Genomic DNA, 13,442 nt, shown 5'->3' with positions numbered 1-13,442 from the left:
TATATATATATATATATATATATATATATATATATCTATCTATAGATCTCTCTCTCTCTCTCTCTCTATATATCTATCTATCTATCAATATATATATATATATATATATATATATATATATATACACACATATCTATATATATATATACACACACACACACTATTCGTATACTTTCTACGATTAGTCAACACTGACTCAGAAGAATAAACTGAATACAAACTGTATATTTCATTGACAGAGACTTTGACATGCAGGAATATTTTCCGTACACTATATGTTTCTATTTGAGGTATATGGAACAGGTGATGGGAACAAACTTCAGGATAAGTTCCAATTGGGACTGATGCATTTATGCTAATTTTGGCAATTCAAATAGGGACCTTGAATGTCTGTAGATTATGTTATATGATCATATGATATATGTTTGTGAGTAAATTCATTTATCAATTGTCTTCTTTGCTCTTCATTACTTGTGCTTTTTATTTTCTATATATGCGAGTTTATACATCTTTGACTATACAAACATTCCTATAATTGAACTATAGCATTTTGAACAATATACTATCTCTACTGGAAGACAGGTTGTTTTGCCTTGTACTTCGTTACATTTCTCTTCCTTCTTTGTTCTCTCCCCTGTTCTTTTTCCCTTTTTTATTTTTTACTCTTTTTGGATTTTTCAGGATGGTGGTGACACAATGATGTGATGACATCATATATAACATTATTAGCGTGCGCATGCGCACTTCATTTGCGGTGGCCATCTTTAGTCCTTAAATAGCCAGATGGACTCAAACTTGATATCAGCCTCTGATGCAGCCAGGGGGGTGCAGAGAAACCGGTCAGGCAGGGTCATTGGTCGCACTATCACTATTTGGTCACTTTTTTTCCATGTCTACCAGTCACTATTTGGTTATTTCCATGTCTACCAGTTCATTCCCTGATATCCATTATATCTTGGATCCTTATGGCTTATCCAGCATATCTTCACACAAAATGAGCAATGGACAGGAAGGAGATACACCAATATAGCAGCTGCATTTTTTAGTGGCCACTCTTTTTCTGCACTTCTTTACTCTCTATGTCTGTCTCACTTCTCTGAGAGCTCTCAGTCCAATCAATAACTATATATCTATAGAATGTAATTATTAATGAAACATATTATATGGATTACATTTGATTCATTGGATCCAGGGTTACTACCTCTAACCATAACTTTCTTTTATATTGTGTTTATGTTATTGTGTGTATGTGTTATTTTAACCAATAAAAGTTCATTATTGCTGCCAATGATCTCTGTTAATATTTAATCACAAATTAGATTTTTCCCTTTATGTTTCAAATATTTTGGGTGTGAGATGTTGAGCAAAAGCCATTTTTATGTGCGGAGTATTTTTACTTTTAAAATGAGCACATCGTTCTTTCCTCTTTTTTTAACTATGAATGTCAAGGATTATGGGCAGAAAATGTAGGACAAATATCAACAGCAACACTTACCTACTAGACGGAGTACTGTAGCGGCAATGATATCAGAAACAAATGAGACATTAAGATTGCCTTTTTTGCGCTTCACCCATTTATCAAGTAGGGGCCACAATTCTTTACTAAGGAAATATAAGGACAAAAACTTAGTCTGTTTTCTAGTGCAAAAATACATTCTGGTCAACAATCATTGACTTGTACATCATTAAATTAAAGTTAAACTCCAAGCAAGCAACTAAATACACAGTTGAAATACCTATATTTAACATTACAATATTTAAAATTACCATAGCAAGATTCAGAACATCCAATGCAATTGCAATATAGCTTGATAAAGAATAAGACCCCAGTGCACAGCATAAAAGCAGCACAGTGATCGCTCATCACAACATACTCCAATTAAGTCTGCCCTAACACTGAATACGTCTTTGAAATTGTGCAACTTCACTTGAAGGTGCACGATTTCAGTTGCATGTCAGTGCGACTTCAGGTGCTACTTGTAAGACATCTGTGCAAGTCGCATACAAAATCACCAAAAGTAATGCAGGAACTACTTTCAAAATCGGTGTGACTCCAACAGAGTCGCATCGATTAGAACCGTTCCATTCCGAACAACAGGGTGAGACTTGTCATGCAATTTGACACGCAAATCTCATAAGTTGCTCATTGTGAACCAGGGCTAAGTTGGCTATACACGTAACTGATTGATTACAGACTTGACCACTTTAGGGCCTTTGCATACTGAAACACTTTTGATGTGCTTTCGTGCACATCCAGCTGCTATACCTCTCAGCCTATTCCGGGAAGATTGCTGCCCAGCATCTAACAACCATCTTCCTGTGAGCCAAGGGCATCAAGACTTTACTTGGACACACAGGAGAATGAATCCAAAATGGTGCTCCACTCTGCAGTATTTAGGATTCCACATCCACCAAAGGAACAGCACGATATGACTGGTCAAAAATGTATGTATACTGATTTCTTTTTTTATAGTGGCAGCTATCCTTGAAGGAGGTGAGGGGCATACAGAATCAGAGTTGGATTTTAATGATGGTCAGAAGGTTGGTGCCTCATCCACTTTTGGAACGGTCTGGTTCAGGCAACATATTGACATCATTCTGACATTTTCAGAACTGGTTACCTGCCAATCTCCAGTTCCCAAAACAGTGAATACACTGCTTAGCATATTCTTAACCATACCCATGGCATGCTTTACAGTTTTACTAGGTGTCTCCACTGAGATCACTGGTGTAAGAGTAGTCTCTAGTATCACCCTGTATACAAAGTACTCCCATTCACATTCAATCTGAGATAGTCGTGCCAGTATCCACCAGACTAGCATTCGATATGCCAAGTCTAACAATGCCCTCACCTGATGTCCTTCTAGGGTAATAGGACTTATCGGCCTTCCAGTCTCAGTTTGTATGTGTGCTGCAACAACAGGATTGACAAACACATCTACGAGGACTGATGTAGTCACGTGGTGTGTGACGAAATGCTTTGGGCGGAGCTAGGTGACATTATTACACACAGAAAATAGAAGTGGAGCGCCGATTGATGTATTGCAGTATTCCGATTCCTTTACATGATATGCAACCTTGTTATTTTATATTGTGAGTGCAATTTTTATTAAATTCAAAACCTTTGAAATAAAATACACTATGAGAATTTTTTTCAGCATACGTTTGAGTTTATCCTAGTGTGAGAGCAGGACCCCAAACCCTTAAAGGGGAATATACCTATTGTAAACGTGGAGTGTTCAAAAAAAAAAAAAAAGAGGAGCAGCAGACTTATTGGGTACCCCCGAAGGTGTCTTTATGCGCATTATGACCTATGTGGTAGGGGTCATAGGTCAAAGGTGAGGGCACGGTTTTCACTGAGGTGGAGCGCGTGATGTTTTTTGATTGATGTGCAGCACTGGAGGTTTGGTTACCCATTTTATTGAAGGAACACAAGATTAAAAGGAGAGGACAAGAGTTATGTGTTCACTATTTAATGTTGGATCATTTTTGCTAGTGCAATTGTGGTTTCACTATCACTTAAATATATTATTTTGTGGGATTATGTTCTCTATTTTAGTATATTTATCTATAGTACAGCTGTTTTCTTATAGAGTATTTATACTTTTTGTTATGTTACAACCAAAAACTTAAATGTATTTTATTGGCATTGTATGTGATAGACCAACACAAAGTGGCACATAATTATGAAGTGGAAGGAAAATGATAAACCGTTTTCAAATTTCAAATAAATATCTGAAAAGTGTGGCGTGAATTTGTATTCAGCCCCGCGGAGTCAATACTTTGTAGAACCACTTTTTGCTGCAATTACAACTGCAAATCTTTTGGGTATGTCTCTACCAGCTTTGCACATCTAGAGAGTGAAATTTTTGCCCATTCTTTGCAAAATAGCTCAAGCTCTGTCATATTGGATGGATGGATAGCGTCTGTGAACAGAAATTTTCAAGTCTTGCCACAGATTCTCAATTGGATTTAGGTCTGGACTTTGATTGGGCCATTCTAGCACATGAATATGCTTTGATCTAAACCACTGCATTGTAGCTCTGGCTGTATGTTTAGGGTCGTTGTCCTGCTGGAAGGTGAACCTCCGTCCCAGTCTCAAGTCTTTTGCAGACTCTAACAGGTTTTCTTTTAAGATTGCCCTGTATTTGGCTCCATCCATCTTCCCATTAACTCTAACCAGCTTCCCTGTACCTGCTGAAGAAAAGCATCCCCACAACATGATGCTGCCACCACCATGTTTCACAGTGGGGATGGTGTGTTCAGGGTGATGTGCAGTGTTAGTTTTCCGCTACACATAGTGTTTTGCTGTTAGGCCAAAAAGTTAAATTTTGGTCTCATCTGACCAGAGCACCTTCTTCCATATGTTTGATGTGTCCCACACATGACTTCTCACAAACTGGAAACAGGACCTTCTTATTGCTCTTTCAACAATGGCTTTCTTCTTGTCACTCTTCCATGAAGGCCAAATTTGTGGAGTGCACGACTAATAGTTGTCCTGTGGACAGATTCTCCCACCTGAGCTTTGGATCTCTGCAGCTCCTCTGGAGTTACCATGGTCCTCTTGCCTACTTCACTGATTAATGCTCTCCTTGCTCGGACTGTAAGTTTTGGTGGATGGCTATGTCTTGGTAGGTTTGCAGTTGTGCCATATTCATTCCATTTTTGGGTGATGGATTGAACAGTTCTCTGTGAGATGTTCAAAGCTTGGGATATTTTTTTTTAAAAACTAACCCTACTTTAAACTTCTTAACAACTTTATCCCTGACCTGTCTGGTGGGTCCCTTGGCCTTCATGATGTTGTTTGTTCACTAATGTTCTCTAACAAACCTCTGAAGGCTTCACAGAACAGCTGTATTTATAGTGAGATTAAATTAGGTTACTAGATTTTAGATTCGATTTTAGTTCGGGGTATCAGAGTAAAGGGGGCTGAATACAAACACATACTTTTCAGATATTTGATAAAAAATTTTGAAAACTATTACTTTCTTTCAACTTCACAATCATATGCCACTTTGTGTTGGTCTATCATATAAAATTCCAATAAAATAAATGTATGTTTTTGGCTGTAAAATGACAAAATGCAGAAAATTTCAAGGGGTATGAATACTTTTTCAAGGCATTGTACATATACATACACACAATACACAATTCTATACCCAGTTGATCCAGAGATAGCTTGATCTAATTTGCTCCAGCAGGTGAAAAAAAGCCATCCTGATCCCCCAAGAAGCAATCGGATATTCACTGGATCAACTTTACCTATAAATAACAGTATCCAATTATATTATGTACACTTAGGCAAGAATCCAGGCATTTTTAAAACAATCTACTGAGATGGTCAGAATCAGCTCTTGAGAGAGTCTATTCCACATTTTCACCGCTCTCACTGTGAAGAATCTTTTCCATATTTGCAGATTAAAACGCTTTTTCTCCAGACATAAAGAGGGTCCTCTTGTCCTCTGTGATGACCTGTGAAAAACTCTACACTGAGTTCGCTATATGGACCATCTATGTATTTATACGTTGATCATGCAGTTAGGTCCATATATATCTGGACACAGGCACAATTTTAGTTTATTTCAGGTATTTACCAAAACATATTCAAGCTATAGTTATATAATGGATATGGGCTAAAAGTGCACACCCTCAGGTTTAATTTGAGGGTTTGTACATCCAAATTGGAGGAATGGTTTAGCAATTACAGTTCTCAAGAGTAGCCATCCCCCCTTTTTCAAGGGACCAAAAGTAATTGGACAAATGAATCAAAAGCCGTTTCGTGGCCAGGCGTGGGCTACTCTTTCATTATTTCTTCATCAACTAAGCAGGTAAGAGGTCTTGAGTTGATTCTAAGTGTTGCAATTGCATATTGCTGTGAACTTACATCATGCATTCAAAGGAGCTGTCCATGCAATTGAAACAGGCTATTGTAAGGCTTCAAAACAAAACAAATCCATCAGAGAGATAGCAGCAACATTAGCAGTGGCCAAATCAACAGTTTGGTACATTCTGAGGAAAGAAGAATGCACTGGTAAGCAAAGCAACATAAAAAGGCATGGATGTCCATGGAAGACAATAGTGGTGGATAATCAAAGCATCCTTCCTATGGAAAAGAAAAACCCATTCATAACATCCAGACAAGTGAAGGACACTCTACAGGAGGTGGGCGTATCATTGTCAAAGTCTACAATCAAGAGAAGACTTCACGAGAGCAAATACAGAGGGTTCACCACAAGGTGCAAACCCTTCATAAGCCTGAATAGAAAAGCCAGATTAGACTTTGCCAAAAAAAAAAAAAACATCTAACAAAAGCCAGTTCTGGAAAAGCATTCTTTGGACGGATGAAACATAGGTTAATCTGTAAGAGAATGATGGGAAGAAAAAAAAAAAAGTGTGGTGAAGGCTTGGAGCAGCTCATAATCCAAAGCATACAATGTCATCTGTAAAACAGGGTGGAGGCAGTATGATGGCATGTGCATGCATGGCTTTCAGTAGCACTGGGTCATTGGTGTTTATTGATAATGTGACAGTAGACAGAAGCAGCCAGATGAATTCTGCAGTGTTTGGAGATATACTGTCAGTCCAGATTCAGCCAAATGTAGCAAAGTTGATTGGATGGCGCTTCACAGTACAGATGGACAATGATCCAAAACACACTGAAAAAGCAACCCAGGAGCTTTTGAAGGAAAAGAAGTGGAATATACTGCAATGACCGAGTCAATCACCTGATCTCAACCCAATTGAGCATGCATTTCACTTGTTGAAGGCAAAACTAAAGGCAGAAAGAACCACAAACTGGAGAGAGCTGCAGTTAGAGCATTGCAAAGCATCAGAAAGGAGGAAACCCAGTCTTTGGTAATGTCCACGGGTTTCAGACTTCAGGCAGTGATTGCCAGTAAACGATTCTGAACAAAATAATAAAAATGAACATTTTGTTTATGATTATATTCATTTGTCCAATTATATTTGAGCCCCTGAAAATGGAGGGACTGTGGTTGCAAATGGTTGCAGTTCTTAAAATTTGTACTTGATATTTATGTTCAACCCTTTGATATTCATTTTCAACCCCTTGAATTAAAACTCAAAGTCTGCACTTCAAATTAATTTGGATTGTTTTGTTTTAATTTATTCTGGTGGCATACAGAGCCAAATGTATGAAAACTGTGCCTTTGTCCAAATATATATGGAACTAACTATACATGTTGATCATATCCCTTCTTAATCTCCTCCTCTTAAGAGAGAATAAATTCAGTTCCTCTAACCTTTCCTCATAGCTGAGCTACTCCATGCCTCTTATCAGTTTGGTTGCACTTTTTCCAGTTCCCTGATTTTCTTTTTGTGCTGCCCAAAACTGAACTGCATATTCCAGATGGTCTTTCTGTTGATTTGCACAGGGGTAAAATGATCTCTCTCTCTCTGGAGTCTATACCTCTCTTATTACAAGAAGCAATTTTGCTTTGGAAAATGCAGCTTGGCATTGCATGCCATTATTAATCACTTGCCCTCCTGAGGATTTACCCCCCTTCCTGACCAGGCCATTTTTTGCATTAACGGCACTGTGTTACTTTAACTGACAATTGCGTGGTCATTCAATGCTGCACCCAAATGAACGAACGTCCTTTTTATCCCCACAAACTGACCTTTCTTTCGGTGGTATTTGATCGCCTGTGCGTTTTTTATTTTTTGTGCTGTAAAAAAAAAAAAAAAGACCGACAATTTTGAAAACAAACCCAATATTTTTGACTTTTTGCTATTAACCACTTCCCAACCGCGCTATAGCCAAATGACGGCTACAATGCAGTTGTCTAGTTCTGGGAGGGTGTTATATGACATCCTCATAAAACGCGCCCTCCCGCACACCCGGCAATCTCTGTGATCCCACGGACACAACTGATCACGTGATGTGGTAAAAGGCAAATCACAAGAAACAGCCTTTAACCACATGATCAGTAAGAGGGCGAAAAAAGAAAACTGTATTAAGTCTCAACTCTTGTTCCTCTAAATAAAAGTGACACCACCCTGTGGCCTCTATAATTAAGGACAAATTGTCCTGTGAGAAAATTAACCGGGTAAATCCTCCTGTCAGCTAGTCAGCGTTACCTAGTAATCCTACGGTATGGTTTACAAATTGAATTCAGTGAGCAACCAACATGTCCAGTGGTTCAAGTTAACCTATCTCTTATCAGTTAAATGTGGAGGAAATTAACATTCCTATTAAGCATGAAAAATTAAACATATTAACCATGAAGGGCTAAACATATAAAAGACTCAACATATTCAGATATGTCTTCAGCCCCTATTATCTAAATCCTCTAGGTGTCTAATAATAAGGATAAGGTAAGTGGCATGAGAGGATACAACTGATTCTAGGCAATCAACAGCTCTGTCCCTCTTGGCATCTTCTCTCTCCAAGTCAGTTAGCCTGTCAGTGCTAACAAGTCAGCCTTAAGCTCGGTGATAGCTGAAGAAAGTATTTTTAATGTCTGCAGCAATCTTTAGCATATCTGACAGTGTAAGGGGATGGTCAGATACCAGATCTTTTGAGGTAGCCAAAGATTCCTCACTGTATTCTGCCTCATGTCTCTCAGTCGCCATCTTGACTGCAGCCCCACCGTGAGTATGAGGAGCCAGTGAACAGAATAAATGTGGTATACTGCCAGATCTCTGAGCGGAAGGTGATCTGCCCCCAGGAAAACTGAGCTGTCATTCTTAGAACATTGTCTGGGTGGGAGGTACAGACCAGGAGTCTGACTCCCCCCCACTACAGTGAGCAGGGAGTAAATACATCACAGCTTTCTGGAGAAAGAACGACAGAGGTACTGGGCCAAGACCAGTGGCTGGGGGAATAGGAGGCATAGCAGCCACTGGTCTTACAAACAGGAAACCACAGGGGATTAATGGTTTTATTTGAAAATCATCAGCTTGTTTCAGAGCAACTACTGAGTGAACCAGAAGATGGATGACATATTCAGTGAAGGTAGGAGATCAGCAGCAAGGACATGAAAAAATGTTTTTGCCTTGAGTTCTGCTTTAACCACTACTCTCTGAATCAGGTCTTTAGCCAGTTTTCTAGGCATTTACAAACTGATTTTTCCAAGCCTGTTGACTTTACCGTACACATTAGCCATGTGGGGAACGGAGTAAAATACTGTAGCAATGCAAAATTCAAGTATATTATATCCACAGCCACTCCTTTGTCTAAGGTTTGGATTACCTCCTGATCAAAAGAAATAAGATTTGTTTGACAACTTCTGTCTTTCATGAATCCATGCTGTCTTTTACTTTCCCTCCAGAAGATTTTCCTCCATTCATGACCCGACCATTTTTTGCTATACGGCACTGCACTATTTCAACTGGTAACTGCACAGTCATGCAATGATGTACCCAAATTAAATTTATGTCCTTTTTTTCACACAAATAGAGCTTTCTTTTGGTGGTATTTGATCTCCACTGGGGTTTGTATTTGTTGTGATATAAACAAAAAAAAAAAAAACCCCAATATTTTCTACTTTCGTTTCTAAAAAAAAAAATCCAGTAAACTCAAAATTAGTCATAAATTTAGGCCAATATGTATTCTGCTACATCGTTGGCAAAAAAAAAAAATCCCAATACATGTATATTATTGGTTTGTGTGAAAGTTATAGTGTCTACAAACTATGTCACATATATTGGAATTTACACAGCTTTTACTTTCTGACTATCACATTTCTTGAGGTGCTAAAATGTCAGAGCAGTACAACCTCCCCCTCCAAATGACCCCTTTTTGGAAAGTAGATACCCTAAATACAAATTTGGTCACTTAAATGATATATTGCTCACACATGTCTTAGGTTCAGTTAGGTCCATATATATTTGGACACATGCATGATATTTATACTTTTGGCTCCGTATGCCACCAGCATAAATTAAAACAAAACAATCCAAATGAATTTGAAGTGCAGACTTTCAGATTTAATTCAAGGGGTTGAACATAAATATCAAGTACAAATTTTAGGAACTACACCCATTTTTATACACAGTCCCTCCATTTTCAGGGGCTCAAATGTAATTGGACAAGTTAATATAATCATAAATAAATCAATAAATCATGTTAATGTTTTATATTTTGTAGAGAATTACCAAAGACTGGCTTTTCTCCTTTCAGATGCTCTGCCAGGCTTACTGCAGCTATCTTCAGTATTTTTTTGTTTGTGGGTCTTTCTGCCTTTAGCTTTGCTTTCAGCAAGTGAAATACATGCTCAATTGGGTTGAGATCAGATGATTGACTTGGCCATTGCAGAATATTCCACTTTTCCTTCAAAAGCTCCTGGGTTGCTTTTTCAGTGTGTTTTGGACCACTGTCCATCTGTACTGTGAAGCGCCGTCCAATCAACTTTGCTAAATTTGGCTGAATCCAGACAGGCAGTATATCTCTGAACACTGCAGAATTCATCCGGCTGCTTCTGTCTTCTGTCACACCATCAATAAACACCAGTGACCCAGTGCCACTGGAATCCATGCATGCCTATGCCATCACACTGCCTCTGCCATGTTTTACAGATGACATTGTGTGCTTTGCATCATGAGCTGTTCCAAGCCTTCTCCACGCGTTTTTCTTCCCATCATTCTGTTACAGATTAATCTTCGTTTCATCTGTCCAAAGAATGCTTTTCCAGAACTGGTCTGGCTTTTGTTCGATGTTTCTTGGCAAAGTCTAATCTGGCTTTCTTATTCTAAAAGGTTATGAATGGTTTGCCCCTTTTCGGTGAACCCTCTGTATTTGCGCTCGTGAAGTCTCTTGATTGTAGACTTTAAGAATGATACGGCCACCTCCTGGAGAGTGTCTTTCACTTGTCTGGATGTTGTGAATGGGGTTTTCTTTACCACAGAGAGGATCATGCGATCATCCACAACTGTTGTCTTCTGTGTACGTCCATGAGTTTTATATTGCCGAGCTCACCAGTGCATTCTTCTTTCCTCAGAATGTACCAAACTGTTGATTTGGCCATTCCTAATGTTGCTGCTATCTCTCTGATGGATATGTTTAGTTTTTGAAACCTTACAATGGCCTGTTTCACTTGCATGGACAGCTCCTTTGAACGCATGATGTAGGTTTACAGCAATAGATTCCAAATGCAAATACCACACTTAGAATCAACTCCAGACCTTTTACCTGCTTAATTAATGAAGAAATAATGAAGGAGTATCCCACACCTGGTCATTCTGCTACTTCTCCTGAGTATGGGGGTAACACATGTGTGAGATTTTTTTGGCAGCCTCGCTACATACAGGCCATCAAAATCCAATGACCACCTTCAGCCTTTCAAAGGGCATATTTCCTCATGTCACTTCCTCACTACCTATCACAGTTTCGGAGGCCCTAAAATGCCAGGATAGAACAAACTCCCACACATGACCCTTTTTGGAAAGTAGACAACCCAAGGAATTTGATATAGCATGGTTAGTATTTTTCAGATATCATTTTTTGTCGGAGGGTTTTGAAAAAGAACAAAGAAAATACATTCTCATTCTCTTTCTTCGTTTTCCAAAAACTTTTGGCAACAAATGAGATCTGTAAAATACTCACCATGCCCCTTAGCAAATATCTTGGAATGTCTACTTTCCAAAAAGGGGTCATTTGAGGGGGGGGAGGTGCTTTTACTATGCTTCTACTATCCTTGCATTTCAGGGTCAACATTAGAAGCTTTTTATTTTGCTTTTTTTTTTTTTACACTGCCCCTTTCATTTTTATTTTGTATCCCTTTTATTGTTATCCTCTGTGATAGCAGTAGACAGTGACAGGTACTCTTTTCTGAGAAATCTGGGGTCTATTAGACTCTAGTTCTCTCCTCTGCCCTTAAAGCATTTAATCACACCAAGATCAGTGTGATCATATGGCTTCCCAATTTTAAAATGGTGCTGTTTATATCTGGCGAAACCAATGAAATGCTCGTAGCTTCCTGTCTCTTAGACCACAGAGATGACTGGAGGCTTTCCTTTCTCTGATCAGCTCTATGGTCACCCGGAGGAACTGCCGGCTACATTCTCGGATTACCCACTGGGATGGACAGCCCAAGAAAACCGTGGAAAGCAGCGCACCGGAGGGGGGGGGGGGTGTACCTATTCCAGTGCCTGTAACAGTGACCCAGTGGCTAATTGTCGGCTAGGATTGTTTTTACACGAAAGTGAACCATCAGCTGAAAAAAACAATACCAAGATGATGCCTGTAACTGCAGGCATCACCCTGGCATAAACACAAATTCCAGCGACGTCCCAATACGTTGCTTGTCCTTGTTGGGCATATATGTAACAGCAGAGAACATGGGCATGAACTGGGTTTGTGGACAAATATGACCGCAATTCATTATTTTTTGTAATGCCCGTGTTGAGAGTTAGGCCCAAAAAAGTTTTAAATTTGGAAACTGTCTGGCAAAAGCTGGAATTGAGTGGGCAGCCATGTATTGCTGTGAGTATAAATTGCTTTGGCCCTCGATTGATACAAATGTTCTGCACAAAACAGCAGAGGCGCTAAACGCTAGTGCCAACAGCAAATGGGGCTGATCCTGCTAACACTGCGTTTCTGGGAACACTATACCAAGGAGGCACTAGTATAGTTCCGTTTGTGATCAATATATTGATCTGTATAAACACTACTAGTAATGGTGGTGATCAGCAAGCTATAGCGTGAATGCGATAGTGTGCAGGCAATCTAATGCTAGCTAACCCTGGATGGGAGGGAACCTAAAGACCCTGACATGATCTGATGCCACTAGTGGCAGTAATACAGTGATCAGTGAAAAATACTATATACGGACACTGTACTAATGGCAAAGGCTGGGTGACAGGGTGATCAAAGTGTTAATAAGGCCGATCAAAGGGTTAAATGTGCTAATCTACTGTGTGTGTGTATAAAATGTAGTGCTTTTACTCAGTGCTGTGTTCTTTCTTCTCTTCCTGGCCCAGCATAGGGGGCAGCGGGAGGTGCATACTTGTGCATCCAGGAATAGAAAGCAATATAAGGGTACGTCGCTTTGCCCAGAGCCACCACTCGTCCGCACATTGAGGGTGGGTGTCAAGTAGTTAAAAAAATACTCTCAATATTTGTATTTTTTTTTACACATTTTTATTTTACTATTTTTTTTTTAATACTTTCATCAGAGTAGTACAGTAGTTTACAATCTGCATTGCAGGAGCACTACAAAAGATTGCTCCTGCAATTAAATGTTTGCTTTCAACTGGCATGAAAGGGTTAAGTTCATGACAGTCCAAAATACAGTGATCTGTGATTGGCTCCAGCTGGTTACATGATACAGGGTGCTGTGATTGGACCCATGTACCATGTGAGAGCTGTGGGCCAATCACAGCTCTCCAGGAACATAAGCAAAGCTGTGAATCCGATTGATTTACAACAGCTTCAATGTCATTGTGATCACAGGAGTCCCGAACACGGGGATCTGCATTCT

General features: G+C 39.3%; 1 protein-coding gene across 6 annotated transcripts in view; it reads right to left on the bottom strand.

Moving 5' to 3' along the window:
* ICE1 (interactor of little elongation complex ELL subunit 1) overlaps positions 1-13,442 on the bottom strand; it is a 304,724-nt gene that overhangs the window by 53,847 nt on the left and 237,435 nt on the right. For all 6 annotated transcript variants that reach the window (XM_089681035.1, XM_089681038.1, XM_089681033.1 and 3 more), the window contains one exon: positions 1,496-1,602. In XM_089681035.1, the coding sequence (XP_089537161.1) occupies positions 1,496-1,602 (107 nt within the window). The remainder of the gene's footprint in view (positions 1-1,495; positions 1,603-13,442) is intronic.

The sequence above is a fragment of the Staurois parvus genome, unplaced genomic scaffold, assembly GCF_062004578.1.
Source record: "Staurois parvus isolate SC_StPar_1 unplaced genomic scaffold, SC_StPar_1.0 ptg000257l, whole genome shotgun sequence".
Classification (NCBI taxonomy): Eukaryota; Metazoa; Chordata; class Amphibia; order Anura; family Ranidae; genus Staurois; species Staurois parvus.
Note: the sequence above shows the minus strand (reverse complement) of the source record. Positions and strands in the feature narration are given on the sequence as shown.